This window comes from the organism of the source record quoted next, unplaced genomic scaffold (assembly GCF_019419815.1).
Source record: "Pyrus x bretschneideri cultivar Hongxiangsu unplaced genomic scaffold, Pyrus_bretschneideri_v1 Contig138, whole genome shotgun sequence".
Classification (NCBI taxonomy): domain Eukaryota; kingdom Viridiplantae; phylum Streptophyta; class Magnoliopsida; order Rosales; family Rosaceae; genus Pyrus; species Pyrus x bretschneideri.
This window is the reverse complement of record NW_025999433.1, coordinates 156,455-174,505: the sequence shown is the minus strand read 5'-3', so window position 1 is coordinate 174,505 and position 18,051 is coordinate 156,455. Positions and strand designations below refer to the sequence as shown.

At 36.4% G+C, this 18,051-nt stretch overlaps 2 protein-coding genes and 1 long non-coding RNA gene across 3 annotated transcripts; 2 read left to right on the top strand and 1 right to left on the bottom strand.

Moving 5' to 3' along the window:
* The first annotated feature begins 4,488 nt into the window (after nt 1-4,488).
* Nucleotides 4,489-5,620, top strand: LOC125475141. Its single transcript, XM_048579511.1, has 4 exons — nt 4,489-4,530; nt 4,628-4,714; nt 4,835-4,924; nt 5,186-5,620. Exons 1-4 carry the CDS (start codon nt 4,489-4,491, stop codon nt 5,618-5,620), a joined length of 654 nt encoding a protein of 217 aa, XP_048435468.1.
* A 5,046-nt stretch (nt 5,621-10,666) lies between these two features.
* LOC125475128 lies at nt 10,667-12,611 on the bottom strand. The gene is made up of 5 exons (XR_007256464.1): nt 12,580-12,611; nt 12,193-12,283; nt 11,408-12,039; nt 11,219-11,325; nt 10,667-10,866 (listed from the first exon to the last, which is right to left on the bottom strand). It is a non-coding gene; the product is annotated as an uncharacterized LOC125475128 (long non-coding RNA).
* A 2,385-nt stretch (nt 12,612-14,996) lies between these two features.
* Nucleotides 14,997-16,330, top strand: LOC125475140. The gene is made up of 2 exons (XM_048579510.1): nt 14,997-15,313; nt 15,735-16,330. The coding sequence occupies exons 1-2, from the start codon at nt 15,289-15,291 to the stop codon at nt 16,328-16,330; spliced, it is 621 nt and encodes a 206-aa protein (XP_048435467.1). The 5' UTR covers nt 14,997-15,288.
* The last annotated feature ends 1,721 nt before the right edge of the window (nt 16,331-18,051 follow it).

Sequence of the window (18,051 nt, the reverse complement as noted above, 5' to 3'; positions counted from 1 at the left end):
TCTTAAAAATTCTAATTTTTTTTTTCCTATAAATACCTAAACCATTCATTCACCATTCCTCACAAAATTTTCACCATTCCTACATCATTTCAATTCTCATATTTTCTTTCCTCTTTCAAAAAGCTATCCTTCAATGGCGGATGATGAAGATGATGTTGATTACGGATATTAAATTTAAGTTGTTGTAGTTTTTAAATTTAAGTTAATGTTGTTTTTAAATTTAATTTGTAGTTTTAAATTTAATTTGTAGTTTTTAAATTTAAGTTATCGTTTTTAAATTTAAGTTGTAGTTTTTAAATATAAGATGTAGTTTTTAAATTTAAGTTGTTGTAGATTTTAAATTTAAATAATAAATTATTTTTGGCCCTCGGTTGCAGACGGCTTTTTGTCACAGGGCTAAAACGAGCCCTTTGGCCCTCGGTTGGAGATGGAGGCAAATATGACCATGTACTGTTCATTAAAATATTAATATCTTGGAGGGCCAGTGGGCTAAAACGAGCTCTCTGGCCAGCCTTCGGTTGAAGATGGCCCAAAGTCATAATTTTGGGACATTTTCATACATCCGTTAAGTTTTCCGTTAGAACCTCTATTAACTGATAACATGGTGCCCACTTAGATCATGACTGGATACCACATGTCGAAACATGAAAAAATTAAAAATAAAATTTTTAATTATTAAAAACACTAAACCTCTGCTCCTCTTCTCTCTTTGACTCCTCATTTCCTCTCCCCCTTTTCTCTCCATAACCACCACCTTCACCATTCCTCTCCTAACCCCCACCCTCCTCTTCCTCCTCCTTCTCTTGCAATCCAACCTAAACCTAAACCCCCAACCTCCTCCTCCTTATCCTTATCCTGCACCCTATCAAAATTAATAATTTAAGTCATTTTTATTGAAACTTCCCATAAAATAAAGGGTTAATCTTAGTTTACTGCCCTCAAGTTTTGTGGTTTTTAACATATAGTACATGAAGTTTTTTTCGTCCCAGAATCATACCTAAAGTGTTAATTTTGGGACAGTCTCATACATCTGTTAAGCTTTCCGTTAGAACTTCTGTTAACTGATAACCTGGCACCTACGTGGACAATTAATGCACGCCACATGTCAATATGGGCCTACTTCAATATTAAAAAATTAAAAAAAAAACAAAAACAAAAACACAGAAAAAATATGTATATAAATAACCGTACCCATCTTCTTCCCTGCACCCTCTCCCTCCCTTCTCTCTTTTGCAACCTGCACCCCTTCCCTCCCTTCTCTCTTCTACATTTGCACCACCTTCCCTTGTATCCTCGCAACCATTGAATCACCTTTTCCACGTTGCTTCTTCCACCACCACGATGACTCTCAAACAACCCTTTTCTCATTCTTCTTCGTATTCTAGAGTTATCCTCTGTTATTGCTCTTCTACCTCCATCTCCACCACTCCCGCCAACGCTGCCAGAGCCAGCGACCGCAACCGGCGATCATCCACATCTTCCTCCACCTCTAATATAGACGTTGTTCGAGCCATTTGTTTGAAAAAGGTAAGTTATTTCCAATAAATCTTTGACTGAAATTCTGAAACTTCAATGGCAGAGTGTTGGGACATGAAGGAAGTCAAATTATGGGTTTGAAATTTGCTTCCTTGAATTCGATTTTCAAATGGGTTTTAGGTAGAAGAATTGAGGAGCAAAGGATTGGAGCCATATGCCACCCAGTTGACCCAAATCCCTAATTTGGATAAATTCCCAAATCCTAACTGATTCTTGAGCATTCCTACCTCATGCCAGGAATATGAATCAAAGAATCTTTTATGGGTTATTAATCGAAGAATTTGAATTGAAATATGAAACCAAAAGCAAATCAATTTGAACTAATCCAGAAACAGGAAGGTTTTCGTGCCAGAAATTGAAGTACTAAGCAGAGAGGGATGAAGAATGGAGAAGTTAGGCCATCTCCAACTGAAGGGTCCAGAGGGCCAAAAATAGCCCGAAAATCGTCTCCAACAGAGGGCTAGGCCAGAGGGCTGTGGAATTTGGGAGGGCCCCACGAAATCGAACAGGGCTGGAGGTGCAGCCAGCCAACCAGCCCGGGGCTGGCCAGAAAAATCAGTTTTCCTGTCGGTTATAACCGATAGGAATTCTTAAAAAGAATTTTGAATCCAATGGCTAGCTGATGTCAGCTAGCCGTTGCTAGCTAGCGCCAGTTACCGTTGGATTCAAATTTTTTTTTTTTTTTTTGTTTAGGTTTTTTGGGCCTTTTTTTTTTCTATAAATACCTAAACCATTCCTCACAAAATTTTCACCATTCCTACACCATTTCAATTCTCATATTTTACTTCCTCTTTCAAAATTCTATCCTTCAATTTTTTTAATAATTTTGAAATGGCCTCGTCTGCAATGAAAGGTAAGGCTTGGACCCGAAAAGAAGATGAAACTCTTTGCAAGGCTTCTAGATGGGTGTTGGAAGATAGTGTGAGAGGGAATTGTCAAACAAATGACGGTGTTTGGACTCATGTGTCCAAAAAATACTTAGAGTTCTATGAAGGCACCACTCCAGTGAATATTCGAAACCACGAGAGTTGTTCTTCAAGATGGAAGAAATATATTCAGCCAAGTTTGAACAAATGGCATCAAGCATTGTTAGCAGCCGCAAGTAGACATGAAAGTGGTGCTAATTACTACGACGAAGTAAGTGTTTTTACAATTTATTTTAAATATTTAATTATATTACATTTAATTTCATAAATTAATTTCCTTTAATTTTTTTCTAGGTACGCCAAGCAAAGGAATTGTATATGGAGAGCAGCTCGAAGCCTTTTCAGTTTCACAGTTGTTGGGAAATTTGTAAGGGGTGGGTGTTATTTGAAGATCCACCACAGAGAGCTCATACACCGGTGTTTGGAACTACATCCTTAGCTGCAGATATGGATGAAGATGGATCTCCAACCATTCAACAAACAAGGGTAGAAAATCTGTCTTCGGGTGAAGGTTCCTTACCTAGGGCTATGGGACGAAACAAAGCTCGAAGGTTGAAGGAAAAGGGCAAGGCAAATGATGATTACGCTGCTCAACATGAAGTGGCGGCCTCATTGAGATTATTGGCGGAGCCAAATGCCCTTGAGGTGGAAGAAAGGAAGTGTAGGAATGAAGAATGGGCCAAACAAATACAAGAAGAGATGGATGATAAGAATATGGAAAGGAACACTTCGAATTACACTCCAATGAGTAAGGCCTATTTTGATAGGGAAAAAAAAAGAAATTATGAGCCGACGGCAGTTGTTTACCTCTGACTATACTCCTACGATGGCGGATGATGAAGATGATGTTGATTATGGATATTAAATTTAAGTTGTTGTAGTTTTTAAATTTAAGTTAATGTTGTTTTCGAATTTAATTTGTAGTTTTTAAATTTAATTTGTCGTTTTTAAATTTAATTTGTCGTTTTTAAATTTTAGTTGTAGTTTTTAAATATAAGTTGTAGTTTTTAAATTTAAGTTGTTGTTTTTAAACTTAAGTTGTTGTAGTTTTTAAATTTAAATAATAAATTATGTTTGGCCCTATGGCCCTCGGTTGGAGACAGTTTTTTGTGACAGGGCTAAAATGAGACCTTTGGCCCTTTGGTCCTCGATTGGAGACAGAGGCAAATATGGCCCTGTACTGTTCAGTAAAATGTTAATATCTTAGAGGGCCAGAGGGCTAAGCCATCGGTTGGAGATGGCCTTAGAGAGAGAGGAGAGATCGGACTCCGTCTAGGTTAAATTTATGGGTTGGGGAAGGCTGGTAACCTATAAGGTCATATGCAAAGCTTCTAGACCATGGCGACGAGGTAGGGGTGCAGCTTTCCCATCTCAATCTGTCTAACAAATTTGGAATTTTTTTGAGTAACTGGGTTTTTGATAAATTTCAGAAATTGGATGGGTTTTTGAATTGGAATTCTTTTGGGTGGGATTTTGTTGGGTTGGGTGTGTGAGGAGGGTGGGTATAGGTTGTAGAGGAGAGAAAGGAGGGTGGTGCAAGTGCAGAAGAGAGAAGTGGGGGAAGGGGTGTGGGTTGCGGAAGAGAGAAGGGATGGAGAAGGTGCGGGGGAGAAGATGGGTACAATTGTTTGTGTTTTTTTTTTAATTTTTTAATATTGAAGTAGGCCAGCACGTGGCGTTCAGTAATTGTCTACCAACTCGAGAGCCGGCTCGAGTGCTGCGGTGCAGCCAAGTCATTCATCTCTTGGAAAAAGGCAATGCGGTAAATTCTCAAGTTGCAACATTACAAAAACTGCGTTGATTTTTTCTCATTCATACACTTAATTCCTAAAGGCAGTCTCTAAATAGTTTCTTAGCTGAGGGTGATGACTTATTTCTAGATTCCACTAACTCCAAGGCCACACCCCTTGCAACCATAGAAGGAGTAGATGAAGAGGAAGAGGGAAACGATACAAACCAATCGCGGAAGCGACTCAAAGTCACTTGTGGCCAGAAGGTAGACTCAGCCATCTAAAGTCACTCGTGGATGAAACCCCCAATTATTTCATGTTCCAAAACTAACTTCCTTGTTTCTCGTTACAGAATGCGACACAAATTCCTTCTCTTACTATTGTCTTCCTTCATTTCTAAACTTCTGACAATATTTTGTTTTGGTGGCTCAAAAGTCGATTGCTACTTCTGCTGCTCCTGAGTCTAGCACTCCAACCGTGCTGCAATCAAGACCAACCTCAGATGCCAACCAAGATTTTGAGGTAAACACTATTTCATCCTTGATTTGTAGTGTGTGCGCGTATGTTTTTTTTTTTTTTTTAAAAAATCTTTTGATCCATCTTTATTTGAACCTTTTTGTTAACAAATCTGTTTGAACATAGAATCAAGAGCAGGAACTCGAGCCTACCTCTATTGAGCCAGAAAATGGCAAAAGTAAGGCTGTCGTTCAAAATGATTTTGGGTCAGGAAAGGTACGTACACAACTTTCTTTAATTCGACGTCCCTTAGGTCTTGTCAAATTTGAAGGTAAAACATGGATTAGAAAATAATAGAATTTGGAGGGATAAGTTTACTTCAAAACTAAACTATCTTCTAGCTTCAACTTGGACATAATTTGGAAGTTGGCATCCATGTCTTCGTTTGACATACATTGTATATATCTATTCCATTCCAGTCGTTGACACTAGCTTAACGAGGCCTTAATAGTTTTCTCCAACGTCTTTCTATTGTAGAGTCATGAGTTTTCAGAAGTTGCAGTTTGGGACTCCTATAAAAGCCTCCTTGAACTTTTAGGCCGAGGGTTTGCACCCAATACACTGGCCAGCTCCTCCATTTCTACTCCTGCCACAGACTCGCAAGCCATAGAAACAATCAGAACTTTTCTAGAAATGGACTTTGCTACTATGGCTTGCAATGTTAAACAAACTGACATGATTTCACACATCAAGGGACTCGTAGTTTCTAGTTGGTTTCCCTCTGACAGCAAAACATGCATTTTGCCATTATTGGAGCAGCTAGAGCAACTTGTTCGAGACTATTCCGAGTATGATAAGGGCAAAAAATTAAATGCCCAAGTCGAAGATATGATAAAGCGTCTTCAACCTAAGGTTCAGTTTTGTGATAGCAAGAGGAGAGACCTTCAAAGACTAGAGAATGAGAGAAAGTAGATTGTAGCCAAGCAGGCCGTAATATGTGCTGAAGTTGGTGGCGCCGTCAAAGAGACTGAACGGAACCAGGCAGAACTCAATCAATTGCTCCCACAGCGAGATCAATTTAAACAAAATGAGGCTAAACTCAAGACCAGCTTGGTTATTGGAGCTGGCTACTGGACAATCTTGAAGAAATTAATTTTCAACAACCTTGGTCTGTGACTTCCTTCTTTGGGTTGCATTTGGGCTGCAGTTTTTTTTTTATTTTCCTTTTCTTTTTGGTGGTGTATCTTAACAAATTCGATCCATAATATATCAAAATGAAGATTTTTTTTCTTTTCCTTTTCTTTTTGGTGGTGTATCTTAACAAATTCGACCCATAATATATCAAAATGAAGATAGGAAAGTGTAGAACAAGATTATACCTATTTGAAAGCCCAAGGGTTGCCAAAGATGGCCAGAAAATAGCTTGAAAGATGATTGGTCCGTGGAAAAATTGGAAAACTTGTTAGAAACTGGGTAAACTTTAAACGTTCATAACTTTTTCAATACTCAACAAAATCGAGTGATTCCAAAGCGAAATTCATACTTCTCGATGGCACGAAGAGAATGGTACCTTTCTCGACGGCTTATGGGTACAAACTTATTCTAATTTTTTATTTATTTTGGAATGTTTTGGAATTGAAAATTAGTTAGGAGTTTAATAAAGGTTTGTGTATTAAAATTATAAATCTATTATTAATTTTTATTTTAAAAAATTATGTAACCGATATGTAAATTCATTATTACATTAATGCTAGGGATTTGGATCATAATCTGAAAACTATTGAGGTTTCAGTTAATGAACATTAGTAATTAGAAACCAGATACTAATTTTTATTTTTATTTTTTTGCCCTAACTATATATTATGCTCTCAAAGTTTAAGATGGTATTTAAATTAGGTCATTAAATTTTAATTTTTTCAAATTGTTTCTTAAAGTTTTGAAACTATATCAATTTACACTTTTTGTAACATTAAATGTCTATTATACAATAAATTGATGAGTTTTTAGGTTTTATGTTGCAAATGTGGCTTACATGTTAATCTAGTTACGGATTTTATGCTCACCATATCATCAAATTAATGAAGATTTAGTTAATTCATTACACAAAATGTGTAAATTGATACCATTTCAAAATATTATGGTGCAATGTAATAAATTAAAATCTGATGACCCATTTTGAAAATCACGCAAAACATAGAGGGTGCAAAATATAAATAGCCAATAGAAAATGAAAAGCTTTTCCCAGATGCAAAATGTAGTTCACCAAAAAGAAAACAAAACCCAATTGAAAATGAATGTTAAAAAAATGAAAAAGCTTTACAACCCAAAATTTTCTTGGTTTTTATAATTTCATACATCAAGTTTTTTAATCCCAGTTAGGTATCTAAAGTGATAATTCTAGAACACTTTCATACATTCGTTAAGTTTTCTTTAACTTGTAACGTAACCCCCAAAGTGCACAATGTGACAGCCCGTCCCAAAAACATTTTAGCGTATGTGTGAAAAGACGAAATTGCCCCTAGTTTGATTTCTTTACGTTTAATTGTCATTGTTAGCTTTGTTGGCATGTGTGGAGCCACACACACACTCCCACACTTCCCACCTGTCCCTGTCCCTCTCCCTGTGATTCCCCGAGCCCCATTCCCCTTCCCTTTTCACCATAAACGTACGGACACACACACAAGCACACTAATCACCCACAGATCGAAGAAACTAAACCTATATTTAAGCTCGTGAGGCTCGTGGGAACCCAACCGTGCCATTTTCAGGTAAGAATATCAACGTTTTCACGTCGATTCGACGAAGGTCCGATTTGGGTACTATTCATGCGAACGTAATTTCTCACATTTTAGGGAAAATGAAGCTTGTAGGTAGCTTGGTGAGGTCCCAAGGAGTCTCGGAGTAGTTCGTTTGAAGGAATTGGACGTCGGGATCACCGTATTCGAAGTTAGCCGGATTTGGATTGTGTGGATAGGTGAGATCTTGTGGTTTTTAACCCTTAAAAGTAGTATATTTGTGTTCTCCTAGGTCTAAGCTTCAATTTGGTAGTAATTTCATGAAATTTGGACGAAAAACGAGCGAGATATCAACGTTTGAAATTTTTCCAGTTTTCCGGCGCCGGCGATGTCGCCGGAGTCTCGCCGGGGAAGGAGACGGAATATTCCGTCAAGTCTGACAGAATATTCTTGACGCCGTTGACGGATTCCGTTAGAACTAACGGAATATTCCTAACGGCGTCAGTTGACGCCGTCAGCGTGCCAGGCACGTGCCTGCGCGTGGCCGGCACGTGGGGGCGCGTGCGGCGGTGGAAAATTTTTCTAAAAATTTGGGTGTGATCCTGAGGTTGTGTAGAGCACGTTGGTATATTCAATTGTCCAATTTGAGCAATGTATGAGAAGTTATTACGGAAGGAAGGTTATGTGCTTTAAAATTAACGTTTTTGTAGTATTTTCGCATATAGGTGAGACGTATCCCGAGGACGAGCGTGGTCACTCGAGGCAGGGGGCCTACGACCCTTCCACTTATCAGTGAGTGGGCTTTTGGTTTTCCCTATATACCTATATACTTATATTTTCCCAGAAATTGATTTAAATGTATATTAGTTATATGCCATGTGTTATATTATCGTTACTTATGCATCATTGGTTGCTTTATTAGTCGTATATATATACGTATGCATAATTGGTGCTGTGGACGCACAGGTAAGTGCCAGGTAAGTGTTATTCACGTTTATATTCAGTAGTGATCTGTGATACTTAAAGAGCTCATAATCTGCACCCCCGGTGTTAGTGCTCCCGCCCAGAGTAGGGCACAGTCCTTCACGTGATGTTCACCTCCCGCACCACACGCTCAGCTTGGATCCAAGTTAGGTGCACAGTCCTGTCGTACAGACCACTTTAGGTGGTTCCGACTCGTAGGCAGGTTTAGTTATTGTGATTGAGATCTGAGCTCTAGATCCAGCCGTACAGGTCACGTTAGGTGACTCCGGCTGCCAGATTATATGTTATTGATATAATTTATACCTGAGCACTTGCATTCCATTCTGAGGTTCCGATATGGCATATATTTGAGCATGATTGGCATATTTATATCTACGTACATATGTTTATTTTCTGGGAAGTATACAGGTTTTACGGCGAGGGGTTAAAATATTGTTTTTGAAATGGTTTTCGAAAAGCTTTGTTTTTGCCCACTCACGCTTTTGTTTTGCGCCCCTCCAGGTTCTAGCTAGCTAGCAAGTTTGGTGGTTTCCCAGAGGGCTTTCCCGGCATTTCTGACAGACGATCACCAGCGTAGGGCCACCTTCGGGTGTATTATTGTCGCATCTTCTCCTCTTGGACTGCTTTAGGAGTTTTGGCTCTGAACTTAGCGTCTCACTTATTACTTTTAACTTATGTATGCTAGTTTTAACTTATGTATGCTAGTTTTTAATTATTCGTACCTTTATGTTACTATTTCATTAGCTTCCGCACTGTGCACATGGCTACGTCACTTCCACGTGACGGCCAGCACACCCTGTCCTCGGTCGGAGTGTGTCACACAATGGTTAGGCGCCGCAGTCAATCTGAATCCACGTAGATATTAAAAAAAAAATTTAATTTAAAAAGTAAAAAAAATTTAAAAAGCCAAAAGAAGAATAAAGGATAAGACCATCTTCAACTCTTAGATTAAAACCTAAATTTTCTAGATCAAACTTAGAGCTGGGTTCGATTCAAAATGGTTTGGTTTTTTGCCAAAACCAAAACTTTTGCAATTTGGTTCAATTCAGTTCCTTTTTTTTGGTTTTTTTTTTTTTTGTTTGGTTTAATTTTGGTTTGGTTTTTTCTTGTTTGGTTACGTTTTTTTTTTTTCAAATTTTTTATGTTTTTGAAAATTGAAATTTTAACATCTCCAACATAATCATAAAATCAGCATTGCGAATTTCCAACATTGAAATCTAAAATTTTAACATCTCCAACACAATCATAACATAAGCATTCCAACACAATGAAAATAAACATTTAAAGTTCAACTAGAATCATCAATCAAGTCTTCCAAAGTCCAAACTTCAAAAAAAAAAAGAAAAGGTTTAAAACAAACAAATTCAAAGTTTAAGTCTTCAAAAGTCCAAATTTAAAATAAACATCACATTTCAAATATCCACACCTAAAATAAACATAACAAAGTCCAAACTTTAAAGAAATATTCCACTTAACTAAAATCATAACAAAGTCCTTCAAGGTTTCATGTCTTACACACACTTTTCTCTTCAAGCCCTCAAGCTCAACGCTTAGGCGGCCTATGAGGAAACATAGTACCTTTCCTTGAACTTCCAATTGTCATTTCTACATACAAATAAAAAAAGAAGGAACATGATGTAATGCAAGTATGCAACATAATATCTAATTTAAATAAGGTTTTTTTTAATCAAAATAGTCCTTGAGATTGTCCACCATCCATTATTTTGGACATTCCGTTACAAACTCTGTTAAATGTCCCAGAGTTCTTGGCCAGAAGGTTGGGCAATTTTCAAAGCTATGTAACTCAATCATTTCTTAACCAAATTTGACACATAATATATCAAAATGAAAGGAAAGTTTAGAACAAGATTATACCTATTTGGAAACCCAATGGTTGACGGAGATCGTCGGAAAATAGCCTGAAAGGTGACGAAGATGTTGGAGATGGCCTGAAATTGATGAGTTTTTAGATTATGATATATTATGGTAAAAACACATGAAAGATCATGCATGTAATGATTGTGGACCTAATAATCTTGCACTCAACACCGAATACCTAATGTCATCAAACCAAAGTAAACTTTCATTTAACTAAGTTCTTAGCACTTCAGTTCAATCTTAAGTTAAAAAGAGTAGTTCAATTGACTAAAATTACACAAAAGGGAAAAAGACGGAACACAGAATCGTGGAAATGTGTACTGTGATACTAATCCTGCAAGTTAAATGTGAAAAGTGTAAAAGCTCAAATTATCCTTAGCATCAGTAGATTAACAATGAAAAGAATAAAACTTGTGTATGTTTACATTTAGTATAACATGAATATGCACGTGCATAGTAAATACCAAGCAGAAAGTATTACCAGTAAATTAGATTCAACACAACATAGAGAACAATTCGACTACTATATGTGTAACTCTATAAACTCCTTACCACATCAATCTTGAGAGGTCCAAAAAGTCTAAAAGTCTCAAAAACTTATCCATATTCAGCTCCAATCGCCTGAAAACACCAAAAAACTGAGTGGTAAATATAAATTCATCAAAATTCCTTATTCAAGGATAAGCTAAAAATGGAAAAGATTCAAATCCCAGAAACTGTTTGGTAAGATCCAAGAAATTCTATCGCAGCTGAAATTTTCATTCTTAGATTGCATGGACAACCCTTTTTGTTTTGGTAAGATCCTAGAAATTCTATAGCGGCTGTAAATTTTCATTTTGCACCTTAACTCATGCCAATTTAAATGTGACATTCATGCCCAATCTGCATCATGTGTCTATGGACAAATAGTTGTAATGCTAAAACTCAAATTCTGTCCCAAGTATACAAGGGTCACAAACATATATACACACACCTCGAACTGAAAATTTCACAGAGTGATCTAGCCTAGCAGCATTAATGTAAACCTTCATTCTGCACTTCAACCGCCTCATTGTTTCTTCCGCAAGTTTTCAAACAAATCTGTAAATAGAATGAAAGAGAAATTATAGATTATAATGGCAACAATCTTTAAAAAAAAAAAAAAATATTTAAAACTCTGTACCTTTCTTTTTCTCATCCTAATAAGTTCTCTCAGCCTAGGCAAAAGAGAAAAAAAATTCAATGAATTTAGACATGAAGAAATGAAGAAATTTATACTGTAAAGAATGCAAACGTAGACATGAAATGATAACTCTATTGGTAGAATGAAAATGATGTCTACTCTAAATCACATCCTTTCACTAATAACATTTTACTTATTTTTTTATTTTTTTAAAGAAATGTAAACAGACATTTTAGAATGAGTTGGAACTCATGTTGTATATTGAGATAAATGACTATCTATTTGATATTAGAGTATCACAATGGCATACCTTGGCCTTTTGGACTGGTCTCTCGCCAGAAGTCATCTTTTATGTTAACATTTGATGTTATGACTTTTGCATTCAACTTGTAGAATATAAGTAAACTTTATAATTTGATTGTTTCATTTTAAAAGGTGGAAATTAGCGCAAACCACACTGGACAAAAACCAAAAATGAGAAAAAGAAGCATTAAGAAACACAGAATACGAAGACTAAGCAAATATATATATCACATATACTATAAAAGAGCCTAAAATTTAAAACTCAATAATTAAAAAATTTAAATTGCTTACCTTAAACAGCTGAAATTTTCAAAAACACGACAATCAATCTGTGCAAACAACGAACGATTATTAAAGTGGACAATAGACTTTAGGGAGAATGCATACTTCTGCTGACACTTCGCCCAAGGTTGTTGTCCTGCTTTAGTGGATCTATTAAATTAAGATGCTTCAGGGATAAAGCTCGCAAGTTTGTCTCATACCCCTTTGCTGGAACAGAGAACATTTCCACACAATTTCGAATAAATTCTTCACTCAGCAGTAGATCATCTCTCCCGTTTTCGGGTGCCTTAGCTGCAGTTTAATAAGTGAGTGAGTCAGAGAGGGAGAGAGAGAGAGAGAGAGAGAGAGAGAAAACACAAATAAGCCATCCAACATCAAAAGCACACAATAATATCTCTTACCCACTATGTCAGGCAAGGATGATTTGCATACTGGTCCATTTAAACTTATACAATAGTTCTCCCAGTCAAACTTGCTTAAGTAATCCAAAAATCTATAAAGGACCTATAGAAATGAAAAGTAATTGAGTTCTTAAACTTATATATGTATCTGAAAGAAGGATTCAAAATTGACTTGGGAGTACTCACTGCCAGAGGGCCATCCAGTGACGAATGGAAAAGGAACATGCATTGCTATGTAAAAAAGGAACATGCATTGCTGTGGTATGGCAAAAAGGAAAATTTTTCGGGTTCTAGCAGAAACCTATACAGAAGAAATTAAATAGCAAAAAGGAAAAATATTGGGAACTCTTGACTCAATTCCAAAATGTGGGTTTCAGAGTTACGATCTACATTTGTCAAAAGGAAGAGAAATAATACAATTTCCTATGTAGCTAATTACTTATAAACCCTAACCCAAATTATAGGATAGGGATGGTTCAGATTAATATGCAGCAAAAAAAAAAAAAAATGGAATAACAGATAACAGAGAGCTAGAATTAGAGGTTTGGCATTTCTCACTTTCCTTTTTACATTTTGATTTTCCTTTCCAATTTTTTTACTTCCTTCTTTCTGTAATTTCACACACACACACACACACACCCACCCAGAATACTTACCTTTGTAATGGTTGTCGACTATGGGGATGGCGAGGCGGGCGAGTACACAACGATGGGGCTGTGGGGCTGCGAGGCGCTGCAAGGCTGCGGGGCTCCCAGCTACGAGAGTGGAGGTTGAGATATCATAGAACGACACAAATGAGGGAGTGATGGTTGAGATATCAAAGAACGACACAGGTGAGGGAGTCAGTCTGTGACTTAGTGAGGGAGGTGTGGGGGTGGAAAGCTCTCCTAGGGTTAATAGCATAGCCAAAAAACGACATTAACTTAAGGGTAAAAACGACATTTGAGCATCTAACGGGTAAAACGACGTTGTTTTATACACACTTCGGTTCGGTTCGATTTCTAATCCCCAAAAATCGAAATCGAACCAGACCATTTAGGTTAGGTTCGGTTTTTTTTTTTGGTTTTCGGTTTTTTATCCCACCCTTAGTCAGACAATTTATGTTTTAACCCAAAAACAACTTCTTTTCCTTCAACCCTTCTAAGTTAAATTTTTAGCCAAGATTATAAAAAAATGAATTAAGGCTAATTTATTTTATGTAAACTATTATGTAGACTATCCTAATTTATTTTATGAGCACTTTAACCTAAAAATATTTAGATTCTGATAAATATTGAAAAATTACTAAACCCACACATATGAATAGACAAGTCTTTTGTCTAGTGCTCACATATCTAGATTCCGTTGATGTCTCTAAATCCTAGACCACACCGACGACTTCATTTGACGCCGGAAGTTGTCGGATCTTCATCGCCTGTGGTGATCTAGCGGAAGAGGATGGAGGTGTTGTGGGTAACTCATGTTATTTTTTAAAGGGCTAATCCCAGTTTACTACCTTGAAATTTTTTGGTTTTTAACATTTGGTACATCAAGTTTTATTCGTCCTAGTTTGGTACCTAAAATCATAATTTTAGGACATTTTCATATATCCGTTAAGTTTTTCATCATAACCTTTGTTAATTGATGATATGGCGCCCACTTAGATCATGACTAGACGCCACATGTCAAAACAATAAACAATTAAAATTGGTACATTTCACATATAACAAAAGTGGTACATTAATAAAGAAGAATGGGTACATTATAAATAAATTAGAGTACAGATAAAAGATTAAAAAAATTATGAGTACAAATGAATTTTTAAAAAATATTTTAATACATGGGTACAAAATAAAACTAAAAATAAAATACCACAAATTAAAAAAAAATGTTGCAAATTAAAAGTGGGTACAAACTAGAAATATAAATATATGATACAAAGTTTAGGCATAAAACATAAATATACAATATGTAATTTTTCTATCATTGATTAAATATACAATGTCATGTGAAGGTGTACACATGGGTACAAACACAAATAAAACTTTAAAAAATATGGGCACAAAAAGAAACTAATATATGGGTACAAATTAAAAATTAAAAGAAAATTGGTACAAATTAAAAATATTTGCAAATTAAAAATAGGTACAAACTAAAAATAAAAATATATGATAAAAAATTTAGTCATAAATATAAATATACTAATTGTAACATTTTTTAACACTAAAGGAACATATTTTAAAAATAAAAATATTTTATTATTCAAATAATTAATGATGTTATTAATACCCAAGGACCTTAATAAAAAATTGAAAATAAATAAGATTTTAATCAATGAGGTAACAAAAAAAAAAATGTGAACTTAATTTCTCCTTTTTTTTTTTCTTCCAGAAACAAGGGTAAATTCGGAATATTAAAGACAAACAAAATAAAAAGACAATTTGGTGCTTCGATTGATTTTTTTTTTTTTTTTGTCGGGTGCTCCGATTGATTTGATGCAGACAAATTATTTTGTATGAAAAGTCTGAACAAAAAAGTCAGAGTTGGCTACTACTCGGCATTCACTCTTGAATACTCGGCAATCCCTTTTAAGCGCGTTCTGCCTTTTACTCGGCACTCGAGCCTTATTTTGTGTGAGAAGTGAACAGAAAAGTCAGAGTATGCTACTCGGCATTTTCACTTTTAAACGGCAATCGAAACCTTTCTTGATCAATTTGGAGTTCCAAACTCGCCCGTTTACTTGGAACTCGGTTTCTTTGTTTCACAAAACCTTCAGAACAAAGCACTGCATTATATATTGCAGGCCATGAGTCAGTGAATTGTAGAGCTGTAGCTGCTTGTGCAAAATTCCAATCACACTGGTTCATCAAAAAATTCCAATCACGCTGAATTTAATTGAATCCCGCTGCTGACTTCATGGCGGAGAGCGATCGCGATCATCGTAAGTTTGATATGTTGGATAAAAATGTTGACATTTTGCAATTCATCGCAATATGAGTATGTTGATCCTGTAAGAGTTGAATAATTCTTTTTCTTTTTTTAAGGATATTTACTTGTGTTCGTAAATATATTTTGATCCAAGTTCATCTGTGGTTCTTATGTTTTCTTCAAAGTTGTTAAGAAATATGCCATCGAGTATGACTTTCTGAGAAGCCTGCAATTACGCCACCAAGTACGACTTTCTGCTGCGTTGCATTTGTTAAGAAATATTGTATTGGCTGATTAAACTCGAATTTTCTTTAGCATTTTAGGAATTTGATTTTGCTTTCTGCATTCATACACTATATTTCATAGAGGGAGACTCTATATAAATAGTTTCTTAGCAGAGCGTGATGACTTATTTCTAGACTCCACTGCCTCAGAAGAAGGAAAGTCCAAGGCTACACCCCTTGGAACCATTGAAGAAGTTGTGGTGATGAGCTCCCATGAAAGACTTCATGAACTTTTAGACCGAGCGTCTGCATCCAATACACTGGCCAGCTCCTCCATTTCTACTCCTACTTCAGAAATGGACATTACTACGATTTTGGTTGGTTCTGATTACTTTCCCACCGACATCGGACTAATGATTTTGGCAGTATTGGAGCAGCTAGAGCAATCTGTTCTAGCCTACCCCGAAGCCTATCCTGAGTATGATATGGCCAAAAACTTGAGCGAACAAGTCAAAGCTACGAAACAGCTTCTTCAACCTAAGGTTCAGTTTTGTGACAGCAAGGAGAGAGAATTTCAAGACCTTGCAGAGAGGAAATTCTGGATTGAAACCAGGCAGGCCGCAATAGTTGCGGAAATTCACGACGCCATCAAAGAGACTGAACCGATCCAGGCACAACTCGAGAAATTGCTCCTGCAGCAAGATCAATTTAAAGAAAATGAGGGTAATCTCAAGACCATCTTGGATATTGGAGATGGCCTCTGGACAACCTTGAAGAACATAATTCACCCCCACCTCCCCACGTGACTTCCTTTCTTGGATTGCATTGGGGCTGCAGTTCTTTTTCCATTTCTTTTTGGTGTTGTTTTGGATGGTGTTCCCAGTACACTTGAAAAATCATGTTTAAGCCGTATTTTGGTCTTTTGAACTTTAATTGAAGTATTTTTGTATTATATGACTTTTTTAGATTCTTAATAACGAGTGCATTTGCTTTGTCAACCTTGTATTTCTATTTTTTACTCTTGTAATTTCTCATCTTCGTTTGATCCGAAACGGAAGGATGATATTTTAATTAGTATCTAAATGCATGACAACGATAATGGAAAAATTGGTTTTGATGGATGTATAAAATCAGCAATAACCTAGTTTTCTTTATAATAATTTATTTAAAATTTGGTCATGTCAATTTTTTTTTTATATTTCAGTCATGTTAATGTTTAGGAAAGTTAGATATAACTATAGGTTCGACTCCGAGAGATTCTTTGTTAAAGTTTTTTGCCCTAACTATATTATATGCTCTCAAAGTTTAAGATGATATTTAAATTAGGTCATTAAATTTTAATTTTTTCAAATTGTTTCTTAAAGTTTTGAAACTATATCAATTTACACTTTTTGTAACATTAAATGTCTATTATACATTAAATTTATGAGTTTTTAGGTTTTATGTTGCAAATGTGGCTTACATGTCAATCTAGTTACGGATTTTATGCTCACCATGTCATCAAATTAATGAAGATTTAGTTAAGGGAGCTGTTATTGGCACTCCTATAATCTCAATCCACACTCCTTCTATATTTTTAATTTATCTATTTTAATTCTATTAATGTGGTTTTCCGATTTTGCTCTTATATTACTTTTAAAGTCTACAATCTTGAAAACCTTATTAAGTATTGTGATATCCCGTCCCGAAACTATCGAAACGTACATGTGAAATGACCACTTTGCCCCCTAGCTAGTTCGTTTACGTTATTGGTTGTTTGTGTGCCTTGTTGGCATGTTTGGAATCACACACACACATAGCCACACACTCCACCTTTCCCTGTCCCTTTCCCTGTCTCTCTCTCTCTCTCCCGAGTCCTCTATCCTTCTTCTTCTTCCTTCGAGTGTACGAACAAACCCAAAACCCACCAAATCCTTGCAGATCGAAGGAACCAAGGACACCATCAAGCTCCTGAGGCTGTGAGGAGCACAGTGGTACCATTTTCAGGTACGGTTGTAGCTGTTTTCACGTCGATTCGACGAAGTCCGTTTAGTTACTATTCATGCAAACATTGATCTAGCATGTTTTTGGACTTTTGAAGCTCATAGGTGTCTTAGTGAGGTTCCAAGGAGCCTCGGAGTGCTTCGTTGGAAGTGTTTGGACGTAGGAATCACCTGGTTCGAGTTTGACCGGTTTTGGAGGTTTGTGGACAGGTGAGTTTTCGTAGGTTTTAGCCTTTAAAACTTGTATAGACGTGTTCTACTAGTTTAGGGCTTCATTTTGGTATAAAAATCATGAAAAATGGTGGAAAAACGAGCGAGAAAACACGATTTGCAGGTTTTCCGGCGACGGCACCGGAGTCTCGCCGGAGAAGGTGACGGAATATTCCGTCAGAATTCTGACGGAATATTCCTGACGCCGTTAACGGAATCTGTCAAAACTGACGGAATATTCCTAACGGCGTCAGTTGACGCCGTCAGCGTGCTAGGCACGTGCGGCGGTGGAAAATTTTTCTAAAAATTTGGTTGTGATCCTGAGGTTGTGTAGA

What these genes read in the sequence shown, in the direction of transcription:
- LOC125475141 (XM_048579511.1), top strand. Translation starts at nt 4,489, where the DNA reads ATGAAACCCCCAATTATTTCATGTTCCAAAACTAACTTCCTT. An exon ending in ATGCCAACCAAGATTTTGAG is followed by an intron (nt 4,715 to 4,834) that starts GTAAACACTATT and finishes GTTTGAACATAG; the next exon opens with AATCAAGAGCAGGAACTCGA. An exon ending in ATGATTTTGGGTCAGGAAAG is followed by an intron (nt 4,925 to 5,185) that starts GTACGTACACAA and finishes TTTCTATTGTAG; the next exon opens with AGTCATGAGTTTTCAGAAGT.
- LOC125475140 (XM_048579510.1), top strand. Translation starts at nt 15,289, where the DNA reads ATGGCGGAGAGCGATCGCGATCATC. An exon ending in GGAGAGCGATCGCGATCATC is followed by an intron (nt 15,314 to 15,734) that starts GTAAGTTTGATA and finishes CCACTGCCTCAG; the next exon opens with AAGAAGGAAAGTCCAAGGCT.